This window comes from Canis lupus, chromosome 1, assembly GCF_048164855.1.
Source record: "Canis lupus baileyi chromosome 1, mCanLup2.hap1, whole genome shotgun sequence".
NCBI classification, from domain to species: Eukaryota; Metazoa; Chordata; class Mammalia; order Carnivora; family Canidae; genus Canis; species Canis lupus.
Window position 1 is genome coordinate 31,918,402 of NC_132838.1, and position 12,565 is coordinate 31,930,966.

At 40.3% G+C, this 12,565-nt stretch overlaps 1 protein-coding gene across 39 annotated transcripts in view; it reads left to right on the plus strand.

Moving 5' to 3' along the window:
- ECT2L (epithelial cell transforming 2 like) overlaps positions 1 to 12,565 on the plus strand; it is a 79,920-nt gene that overhangs the window by 496 nt on the left and 66,859 nt on the right. For all 39 annotated transcript variants that reach the window (XR_012030787.1, XR_012030818.1, XR_012030782.1 and 36 more), the window contains exons 2-3: positions 9,078 to 9,204; positions 10,258 to 10,370. Coding sequence is in view for 25 of the 39 variants with exons in the window: in XM_072825341.1 (XP_072681442.1) it covers positions 9,103 to 9,204; positions 10,258 to 10,370 (215 nt within the window). In the remaining 14 variants the exon portion in view is untranslated. The remainder of the gene's footprint in view (positions 1 to 9,077; positions 9,205 to 10,257; positions 10,371 to 12,565) is intronic.

The following is a 12,565-nucleotide window of genomic DNA, read 5'->3' on the forward strand; positions in this document are numbered from 1 at the left end:
GTTAACGCGCGAACGGGTGGTGAGCGGGACAAATAATGACTGGCATATGCTATTTCCGTTTTCGTGCTTATCACCAACTCTTGCGGCAAGTATCGGAACGGAATATCCAGACATCATCTGTGTCAAAGTCTGGCACAACCCAGGCCACTGTTTTCGGGCCGATCGTGACATTGGCGCGCTTTGGGAATCTCAAAAATCATGCTCTAAAATTTATTTCAGGGGATCCCTGGGTGGCGCAGCGGTTTGGCGCCTGCCTTTGGCCCAGGGCGCGATCCTGGAGACCCGGGATCGAATCCCACATCGGGCTCCCGGCGCGTGGAGCCTGCTTCGAACCCTCTGCCTGTGTCTCTGCCTCTCTCTCTCTGTGACTATCATAAATAAATTTAAAAAAAATTAAAAATAAAATTTATTTCAGGAGAAGAAAAGAGGGATTAGGGGCTTGAAAGTTTCAGGATAGCCATAACTGGTTATTTTTCCTGAATGAGTTTCAGTAGTACTGTTGCTTCTTGCCGCAGCTTTAATTTTATAGTTTTAATTTTATCAGTGAGCCAAACCAGCATTTGAATTATGTCCACTTTGGGCTCACAAGCAGGGCCTTTCTTATCACCTCCTGTGCTATCAAGAGTGCGGATTTCCTCGAAACTATGCCTGGGGCGCCTGGGTGGCTCAGTAGGTTAAGTCTGTCTTAGGCTGGGGTCATGATCTCAGGGTCCTGGGATGGAGCCCCATCAGGCTCCCTGCTCAGTGGGTTTCTGCTTCTCCCTCTCCCTCCGTGCTCGATCTCTTTCAAGTAAATCAATTAAATCTTTTTTTTAAAGCCATCATTTCATTTTCCATTACTTATTTGTTCATTTAATAAAAATAATATACCAGTTTATGTTCAAAGTAAATCATGTTTTTACATGCCATCAATACAGACTTTAACTTAACTGGAATAGTTTTTTATTTCTCTTTTTCACTAATCACACACATTTTTCTTATACTCTGGTCCTTTTTTGCAATCTTTAGAACCAGATAACTTTTTTTTTTTTTTAAAGATTTTATTTATCTGTTTATTTTAGAGAGAGTGGTATGTGCTTGAGTTGGGAGATGGGCAGGAAGAGGGAGTCTCAAGCAGGAGACTGAAGATTCCTCCTCCTGAAGAGGAATCTCAAGCAGACAGGAGCTGGTCGCAGGCATCAGCTAATTCAAGAGTCAGTCACTTAATGGACTGAGCCACTGAGGCACCCCTAGATCCCTCCTGAGAGGCATATTTGAGGGATTAAATTGGGGTTTCTTCCTCACTCCTAGTAGTTTATTCCTTTTTCATGCTACAAGAAGAAGACTTTCTATAGATTTTTTTTAAAGATTTAAAAATATATTTTTTTATTTATTTATTCATGAGAGACACAGAGAGAGAGAGAGGCAGAGACACAGGCAGAGGGAGAAGCAGGCTCCATGCAGGGAGCCCAACGTGGGTCTCAATCCCGGGACTCCAGGATCACGCCCTGAGCCAAAGGCACTCAACTGCTGAGCCACCCAGGGATCCCCTAGATTTTTTTTTTTTTTTTTTTTTTGTAATGCATAGAATCTAAAAGTTTCTCAAGGAACTACTGTCAGGTACATATTTTAAAAGTTCAGATGACTTTGCATAGCCTCTGAAATGTTGAAAATCTAGAACATGCTTAAGGGATTAAATTTTAGATAATAGATGAGTCATGGTACAATTTGCATGGGTGGATCATAAAAAAACTCAAATGTAGGTACCTCTGTGGCAGGGAAAAAACAATGGTTTGTTTCTAATTTTCCTTCAAGTCATTTTGTCTACTAGAGTGGGGCAGGACTGGTTGAATTTACATGTCTCCAACTGTGTAAGAAATCACCTGGGGAAACTGTTAATGGCAACATGATTCTGCTTTATCCCAGTGACAGTTTAGCTCTCTGTTGAGTGGCAATTGCCCAGCCTTTCACACCTTAATCTGGCTTTGATTGTCACACAACAGGCTCCTCCCCATCTCCTTCCCCTTTTTTTGCTAAGCAAAGAAGTGCTAGTGTCATTTGCTAATTTCCTCATCAATAGCCAGTTGTAAAGTATAGTCAGCCAGGAAAAAGAAGTTCTATTTCCAAATTAACCCAGAGAAGTAAAATATCCAATTTAAGTTATACTCACACTTTAGGGAAAATCCAGTATAATTTTTAAATGTGATGCCCAATTATTCCCTGTATGACCTCAGATAATTTTCTTTACCCTGCTTTTCTCCTCTGTAGTCTAACTGCCAGGGTAAATGTGAAAAGTGAAGGGGCTCGTGTATAGGGAAGAGATTTACTAGCACAGTGCCTGTCAGAGTAGCCTCTTAAAAATTAAGATAAGTATAGCATTTATTACATGGCTCCCTTCCCACTTTGATTTTGTAACAGTATGTATGTTAGATCTAGTTCTTTTTTAAAAATACTTTATTTATTTATTCATGAGAGACAGAGAGAGAGGCAGAGACACAGGCTCCACATAGGGAGCCCGACACGGGATCGATCCCATGTCCCTAGGCTCATGCCCCGGGCCAAAGGCATGCGCCAAACCGCTGAGCCACCCAGGTGTCCCTGTTAGATCTAGTTCTAAATGAGAAGAACCACAGATTGGAGTTTCCTATTTCATTTCCTTCTTGCAACCCACTTCAGAAACATTTAGAGCCCTTGTTTTTCAGGGTCGTGTAAGAAAGAGATATGGGGGGTGGGGGGCCTGGGTGACTCAGACCTGCCTTGGGCTTAGGTCATGCTCTAGGGGTCCTGGGATGGAGTCCCGCATCAGGTTCCCTGCTCAGCGGGGAGCCTACTTCTTCCTCTCCCTCTGCTGCTCCCTCTGCTTGTGTGTGTTCTTTCTCTCTCAGATAAATGAATAAAATCTTTAAAAAAAAAAAATTATCCAGTTGACATCACCCACACTGGGGCCTCAACTCAGTGGACACTTGGGCCATAAACAAGGCAGCAGTTGGACCTTTAATTTTCCAGGCATGACACATTTCTTTGTGTAAGAACAATAGAAATCCTAAATGATCAAGGAAGAACATTATGATACAGTATTTCATTCTTGGAGGTAGGGCACAAAGAAAAGACGAGGAACGGATGGGAATTTGGTTTTGTACACAGGTTTTGAGCCCCTCTTGGTAATTGAAGACATTGGGGATGGCCATATTATAGACCTAATTCCCAAGAAGTATTCTTGCCCCAGAGTTCGCAATCCAAATGAGCACCCTAAAACACTCCCCTTCCAATTTGCTGACGTTGTGAAAGAATCATCTATCAGATGTACGTATTAATTCAATTCTAAGCATATTTTACCATCTACCTAATTTAACATCATCATGGAGATTACTAATAAGATCTACACAAGTTAATAAATTGTCACAGTTGTGGGGCGCCTAGGTGACTCAGTGGTTGAGCATCTGCCTTTGGCTCTGGTCATAATCCCGGGGTCCTGGGATCAAATCCTTTATCAGACTCCCCGCAGGGAGCCTGCTTCTCCCTCTACCTATGTCTCTGCCTCTCTCTGTGTGTCTCTTGTGAATAAAGTAAAATCTTCAAAAAAAAAAATTGTCACAGTTGTGACACAGGGGCCAAATCCTAATAATCAGTGAAGGAATTTGGCTTTTTCTTAGCTCGTAACTTGCTTTTCAGCCCTTGAATTTGGAAAATTAGTACATGTGAACAATTTTTCATTTACTCATCCAACAAATACTTGCCAAGTGCTGGGTCAGTGCAAGCATTATGTAGTAGGGAGATTCTAAAATGGTTCCCCAAAACCCCAACTTCCTGATATCTATGCCCTTGTGAATTCCCTCCCCTTGAGTGTGGGCTAGACTTATTTCTAATGCAGGGGTTGCCAAACTTTTTCTGTAAGGGAACAGGTAGTAAATATTTTTGGCTTTGTGGGCCATATGGTCTCTCCCAATTACTCAATTTTTCCTGTTATTGTAAAAAAGCAACCACAGACAATATGTAAATAAATGTGATTAGCTGTATCCCAATAAAACTAGAAAAGTGGTTGGCAGGCTGAATATGGGCTGCCAACCACATTTGCTGACCTCTGTTCTGACTAATCAAAAAGCGATTGTGTCTCGCTTCTGAGATTATATTACACAAAGACTCCAACTTCCATCTTGCCTGTCCTGTCTTGCCCTTTCGATTGTTCACCAGGGTGGAAAACAGCTGCCATTTTGTAAGCTAATAGGCTATGAAGCTTACATGGGAGGGAACCCTCCAGCCAACAGCCTGCAAGGAGCTCAGACCCTGTTCTAGTAGTCTGTGGGAACTGAATCTTGCCAACAACCACTTACATGAGCTTTGAAGTGGATCTTTCCCCGACCCAGCATTTGGATAACTATAACCAACTGAAACTTGGTTGTCAGAGACTGTGAGCCAAAGGACTCAGTTAAGCCATGCCTTGATTTTTGACATAGAAACTGTGAAATAAAAAAAAAAAAAAAAAAAAGAAACTGTGAAATAATAAATGTTTGTTATTTTAAGCCACTAAGTTTTGGGACTCTTTGTTACACAGCATCAGTTTACCATCATGATAAGCATGTCATATAGCCAGTACTTACATTGTGATAGGCTCCTATAAGGATGAAGAAGGGAAATGCTGCCTATCATTTCTTGGAGATTGACAGCACCTATCAACATAAGGTTTCCAAAACATCTTATAAAAAAGAAACTTGTTTAATTGTGTTCAATCAGTCATTGCCCAAGCATATTTAACCATGGATCTTGTTTTTCTGAGAAATGCCTATTAATATCTTAAGGAGTCACTATTTGGAGAGATATAAAATGCTGGAATATGAAAAGAAATCATTCAATTTAAAGATGTAGTTATTGCCAACATGCCATTTCTTCCTGGGTTGAATAACTGATCAGCAAAATTGACATCTTAGAAGAATGTAAATAATCCTATGGGAATTTATATCCCTATCTCTATCTCTGTATTTGTATCTCTATCTGTATATTTATATCTCTATGATGTACTGTACTCACATATTTAAGCTCATCAGCAGAGATAGTGACTATTCTTTCTGTAATGTTCTGCTCATTATGTAACTCAGTAATCCCCTAACACAGAGGATAATAACAATTTTAAGAACTTGCTAAATCAAAACTCCTTATGTTGGCTCTTGGAGGGATTTCATATAACAACAGCTGGGCATCTTAGGGAAACTAAGGATTTGTTTTGATTTAATGTTGATTCAGAAGGAGGTATTTAATTTCCCACACTGCCATGAAGTTTTTATCTGAACAACACATTATTATACTGTAGTTTGCCAAGGCACAGCATTGCATTGCTTTGCTTTACACATGAGTAAACTGAGGCTCAGAGGTTAGATTACTTGTAAAGCTTCACTTGGGGAAAAGAAGAGTCAGAGCAAGGATCCAAATTCAGCATTGTCATGCTACTCTCTGTAATATTTCCAAAATTGTTCCGAGGTGGCTCAGCTGGCTCAGCTGGTTAAACATCTGACTCTTGATTTTGGCTCAGGTCATGATCTCAGGGTTGTGGGATTGAGCCCCAAGTCAGGCTTTGCCCTTAGTAGGGAATCTGTGTGAGATCTTCTCTCCCTCTCCCTCTGTCCATCTTCCTGCTCTCTCTCTCTCTAAAATAAATAAAATCTTAAAATAAAATTGTTCCTAATCTGGTACATGCCTTTCCAATATACTCATTTTTAAAGCACACTCCTTTCCCAAGTGTAGTAAGAGGAGAGAATCTGCAAATGTTTGCTTTATTCTCAAAATCTTCTGGCTCTCCTGGAAAGTTTCTTCAGCTACTCTGAGCCTCATTGTTCTCTCTCTTCTTGGAATTGATAGCAACAGAGGGTTGCTTAGAAACTTAGACATTTCTGATGCTGGAATCCCAGCTGGAATTTCACCAACAAGTGGTCATCCAATTTGTGTCTTCATATCTCCAGGAATGGACATAACCTCCTGAGACAGCTAAAGCTGCTGAAGTGACTGTTTTCCCACTTAGACTGATCCAAAATCCGTCTCTCTGACATCATACATTGGTCTTAATTTTGTCTTCTGGGGATTCACAAGCCATGTGTAATTGATTTTATATATGAAAAGCCTTCAGATAGTTGATGTGTGTGTGTGTGTACAGTGTGGGAAAGGGCTCCAATTTCTTCTTCTTCTTTTTTTTAAACAGATGCTCTGTTTTCTATTAATGGAAAAAATCCATCTCTTCTTTGATTTACCGTCTAACAAGTACCCACGTATACAGGAGTCTATTTCAGACTTTCTCATCTGTTCCCCTGGCTTGAATATTTGTCTCCACACTGATGCCATGTCATGCTATTGCCCCAGCTTTATAGTGAGTTTTTATATCTACAAATACATCTCCCTCTCTGGTTCTTCCAGACTGACATGACTATTTTTGGACTGTTAAACTTCCATAAATATCTTAGAATCAGCTTTTCAAGTTACACACACATACCACAATATCTCCTAGGATTTTTTTTTATTGAGTTTGCCTTGAATTAGTGGATCTACTTGAGGAAATTAATCTTCTTCATTCTTCTGAATTCTCTAATTCATGAGTAAAACATATCTCTCCTTATATTTAGGTTCTTTAAAAACATTATTCAATAAAATTTTTATAATTTTCTTTTTTTTTTTAAGATTTTATTTATTCATGAGAGACACAGAAAAAGAGGCAGAGACATAGACAGAGGGAGAAGCAGGCTCCCCGCAGGGATCCCAAAGAGGAACTCAATCCCAGGAGCCCGGGATCACACCCTGAACCGAAGGCAGATGCTCATCTACTGAACCACCCAGGCCTCCCCTATAATTTTCTTTTTCAATGTTTTGTTTTTTTTTTTTTAAAGTAGGCTCCACACCCAGCATGGCACCCAACTGGGGCTTGAACTCACGACCTTGAGATCAAGACCTGAGCTGAGATCAAGAGTTGTACTTAACTGACTGAGCCACCCAAGCATCTCCAAATTTTATAATTTTCTTCATAAAGTTTGTACTTTTATTTTTTCTGGATACTTAATAGCATTTGGTGTTTTATAAGTGATATGATTTTTTTTTTCTTTTGAGAAAGAGAGAGAGGGAGAACAAGTGAGAGGAGAGGAGCAGATGTAGAGAGAATCTTAAGGAAACTCCATGCCTAGCAGAGAACCCATACAGGGCAATCTCACAACCCTGAGATCATGACCTGAGCCAAGATCAAGAATTGGATGCTCAAATGACTGAGCCATCCAGGTGCACCCCCAAAAGGATGTCTTTTTTAAAACTTCTTGATTGAAATAGAAGATGTAGAAAAATATGGAAATCATAAGTGTAGAACTCAGTGAATTATAAAGTGAACCCCCTTGGGTCCTTACGGCCAGATGAGGCCCAGTACCCCAGAGTCATGTCTCATGTCCCTTTCAGTCATAACCTCTCTTTCCTTCTCCAAAGGTAACTACCATCTTAACTTCCAACATTGTAGTGGAGAACTTTGTATAAATTAAGCCATATAAAATGTAGTCCGTTATTCCCAGCTTCCTTATTTAATGTCTTATGTGTGTGTTTCACACATATTGTTGTGTGTAGTGGCAGATTGTTCATTGATATACAGCAGTCTAGCACATGGATATATGACAATATATTTATCCATTCGACTGCTGGTGAATGATGGCACTGTTTCCAGTTTAGAGCTATCCAATGTACTGTGAATGTGGCTGTGGATATATTTGGTCCACATGTTCATGTTTTTCTGTTGAGTCAATTGCATGCACATGTTCAACTTTAGGAAATGATGCCAAGCCATTTTCCAAGGTACTTGGAAATACTTACACCAATTCGCACATTCACCAGCTGTACGTGACTGTTCTGGATACTCACCGTACATGGCTCTGTCAGTTTGTGCTGGATAACAAATTCTAGGTAGCTTGAAATAGAAATCATTATTTTTCGTGGTTCTATGGGCACCTGGCAGTTCTGCTCCCTATTATAGTCTGGGGTCATTCATATGGCTGTATTCATTTGGGAGCTCAGTTGGAACAGAATACCCATGATGGCTTCATTCCCACATCTGGTGATTTGACTGGGGTGGCTAAAGCAGCTTTGGGCTGGCTCAACCTCTGTCTCTCCATCTGGTCTCTCGTTATTCTGTAATCTAGCCCAAGCTTATTTACATGGCTGCTAGATCCTAAGAGAACAAAAAGACAAACTGCAAATCATCCTAAGGCCTATGCCCATAAGTCACACGTCTTCACTTTATCTATATCCTTTGGTTAAAACAATGAGCAACCGAATCCTGCTAACAACCACATAGCAGAGCGTCAAATCCTTCAAATGAGCCTGGAGTCCTAGTCAACGCCTTGACTGCAGCCTGATGAGAAACCCCGAAGCAGAAGTACCTGTTATGGCCTTAATTGGCGCCCCCCAAAATTTCATGTTGAAGCTCTAACTTCCAATGTAACTATATTTGGAGAGAGAGTCTATAAAGAGGTAATGAAAGTTAAATGAAATTATAAGGGTGGGACCTTAATCCAATAGGACTAATATTTTTATAAAGAGAGGAAGAGACACCAGAAGATCTCTCTCTCTGTCTACCTCCCACCCATCCCGCCTGGTTTGCACATAGAAGAAAGGCCTTGTATGAACACAGAGAGAAGGTGGCCAGGCGGAGAGGTCTTTTCTGAAATCAGACCTTGATTTTGGACTCCCAGCTTTCAGAATTGTGAGACAATAAATTTTTGCTGTTCAAGGCACTCAGTTTGTGACATTATGTTGTGGCAGCCCTAGCAGACTGATTAGACACTCCACTATCCTCCCCAGTTAATAGCATTTGGTGTTTTATAAGTGGTATCTTTTATTTTTCTTTTGAGAGAGAGAGAGAGAGAAGGAGAATGAGTGGGAGTGGGGAGAGGCAGAGAGAGAGAGAGAGAATCTTAAGCTGTGATTTGCTATATGATTTATATGATTTGCTATAACTATCCATATAAATATAGAGATGTAAATGAGTGGCTACAATTATATAATTCCTAGAAGAACAACATTAATATACTGGATTTTTCTAGGTTATCTTCATTAAGCATCTACTGAAATGAACCTATATTTCTTAGGACTGGAAGAAAATAATTTGCTGAGATGTCAGCTGGGGATTCTTCTAGAAAAACCCTGGAAATGGAGTGCTTCCACACAAGATTCAGTGCCTGGACACCTTTCAGCAATAAGTCATTAAATAGACAGGTTAGCTACATACTCTTGAACAAAACAAGTTTAATTTGTAAGGTCAATTTTGCTGTGACATATTGAGTTTCATGTTGCCATATTACAAACAACAACAACAACAATGTAATGTCTAAAGAATTTAGTTTTGGAGTCACTCCAAACAAGATAAAAGCCTCCAGCACACACAGTGTGCTGGGGGAGGAGAAAAGAGGAGGTGCTTTGGGTGGTGTTTGGTGTGGAGAGTATTAATGTGTAATTAATTCTTTGCATATTTCTTTAATCCTGTCTCTGTCTCATGCCAACAGTTCAGTTAGATGGCCTGGGGATTCCCACTCCTTTGAAAGGTAGCCAGTAAGTAGTCACCAAAAGGCTTAGGTAGCTCTGCCAGCCATTAATGGAGTAGGCTGACTGCATGCATGGGTCAGGCCTTTTCCCAAGGGAAGGAGACTGGCAGGGCTGGGCCAAAGCCTGATCTGGTAATAAAACCAGTGAATTTGTATATGTCATGTGAGCAAAGCTGGTCTGAAACCCAGGTTTGGGGGTGACCCTGGTCCTTGGTGTATCTCTTCCTTACAGACACATCTAACAATGGCTACTTAGCAATATTTAATAACTTTTGTTTTGGTGGGACCTATGAAAATATAGGACTGTGGATTAATAAAATCATACCTCCTTCAAATGGTCCTATTTTCACAATTCAAGTGTAGCCTGTATGTGTTTTCTAGATGAAATGTTTGGAATCTTTCCCCAGGCCACATTCGTTTAGGTAGAAACAAGAGCCAAGATTCATTACCTGTTTTCTAAAGAGGCCCTCCTAAGGCCCCACTGTAATTATATCCCCTGGTCAACCTTTCCCACCAACCCACCCAACAAGCCTGGGCTTGTCTCAATCCCCAGGTAAAACCAGTTTAAGCTGAAGGGAGAGACCCCTACTACAGAGTAAAAGTGCTTTGTGAACTGTAATGTGCTGAGCAAATATTACCCATGAGGTTGTGAGATTGCCTAAGGATTGTTTAGCAACTAAGAATAGATCGAACCATACAGGAAAATGATATCTTCTTCCCCTTACAGCTCTTTCAGGAAAGAGTTGCTCTTATAAGTCATTGGTTTGACCTCTGGACTAACAAGCAACGTCAAGAATTCTTATTCACGATTTTTTTACGATGCTCCAAATCACAATTAAGGTAAATGTAGCCTAAGGATGTGATTATCATTGGTTCTTAAAGGAAATAAAATATAGTAAAAGGTTTATGTAACCTTTTAGGGTTTCTTCCTTGCCCCCCCCTCCCCAAAAGAACAAATAAAGCAATTGGTTTTTTAAGGTTTATAAACAGAAACTTCTAGAGCTGCTTCCTCCTTGAGGATGAAACGGAACCTTGAGGGCTTTAACATCTTCCTACCACAGTGGGATGTTTAGTGTTTGCAAACATCAGAAGCTTCAGCCAGTGAATTTTTAACATTCTCTTAGTATATTAATTACCCTTAGAACTATCAGACTGACGGACCATATATTTCAAGTAGATATCTGGTATGTAGGCAGTCCATAAGTAATTGTTACATGAATGATGGATCTGAAAAATATCCGAGGAGTGACCATGGTAGCAACATTTAGGAATATGCACAAGACTCGTACAACAGTGCCACTGATTGCCAGTGGGTCCTTGTTCTTATTCCTACCTTGACCTCCTATGTCTGTTACTTGCTTTCAATTATTCCAGCTGAGATGGTGTAATATTTGAAAGTGCTAGTTGAAATTACATGCAGAAACAGCTAGTTTTTTGATCAAGAATGACTACTCTAAGGGTGGTAAGCTCACATTGTATTGGAAAGGTCGCAGTGTCGAAGTTATCACAAAATACTTTGCTAATTAGCATAGCAAATATCAGACATTAGTTATTATCAGAGCAACCAGTGGCTTGTTCATCTATCAGATGAAGGGTAGAAATGGACTCTTTTTGGTGAAATTATAGGTATTCAGATGTGGGACTGAAAATATTCTAGAGAGCCCTCCAACATGCCTGGACCTGGTTGAAGAATCCAGCCAGCCCTGTAGCAGATGGTTGTGAGGCTTTCCCCAAATAAATGGCCTTGTCAGTCTGGGGGTTTCTGATAGCCTGAGGCTGTCAAAAAGGGTAACAGTATAATCTCATTTCTGGAATACTGTACTTTCTTAGTTGAGTAAACTTTTCGTCCAAAGAACAGAGAGCCGGGACTCCATCAAGCCCACAGAGGAGACTGTATAAAGTGGTTGGGGCTTGTTTACTAGGTTTGTTTAGGGAATCTCTAGGTATGACATCATTTGGCACTAGTTGTTTTCCCTATAACCTCGTGGTGAGGTTGTTGGGAGAGGCTAACCTTTAAATTTCTTGTAGCTTCCAGAAAGCATCAGAGTTGTGCAAAACCAAATTGGTTTATTTTAGTTTGTGATACCTGTCTTCCACTCTTTCACACTTCCTCCCACTGTCTCCTTCAGCAGCCATGTCATCCCCCCTGCTTGCCTGCCTCCTCACCTTCTCCCTTGCCTGCTTTCTTCTGCATCCATGGGTGCACTGTGGATTGTTAAGAGACTGCCCCTGATGGAGTCACCAAGTCACTGGAGTGAGATAGACATCCTGGCTGTGTTGAAAGAGGCTGAAGAAAGAAAGCCTCTTTAGTCCAGGCTTAAAAATCAGAGAAGGGAACTTTTTATAGTATTTATTGGCTAGGTTTCCTTTTACTCCAATTTTACAGCTTTCAAGATAAAATAACAGACCAAACCCCAAACCCATAACTGCTTGTGGTACATCATGTTCTAGTCTCCTGTATCATAAACCATGCAGTTTTAACTTTAACCACTGGAGGTCATTAGAGATCTTGTGGTATATTTTGAAGCTCATTAACATTCGGCCTGACATTTTATCACTGGAAATTGCACCCTTTGGTACCTGAATTACTATGACACAATGATATAGGACTAATCCATTCAGTGGGATTACTTTGCTTTGTTCTGTAGCAGCTGTATCTCTTCAGAGAGTCGTATACTGTAGTTGCATGAAGCTATTATTACATATTCTGGACTGCGGCTTTTAGGAGAAGTTGTATGCCAATTTCTGGTCTCTAGATTTGGCATCCTGAACCCATCTCTAATTTGTAGTGGTAGGTTTTTGTTGTTGAACATCAGTTAGTTCATTCCTCCAAGTCATAATTGAGTCTTTCTTCTACTCCTTTCCATCTCTTTGAGTCAGCCATGGCTTCTCTCCTGCCAACATCTACAAAAACCATTTGCTGATAGTCTAATCTGATTTGAGTTGTGCTGGATTTCGATTAAATCTAAAAACCCAATTCATTTTATTTTTTAAAGTTAGTGCAATCAAATTTCTTCTTAACATCTTTATTGAGA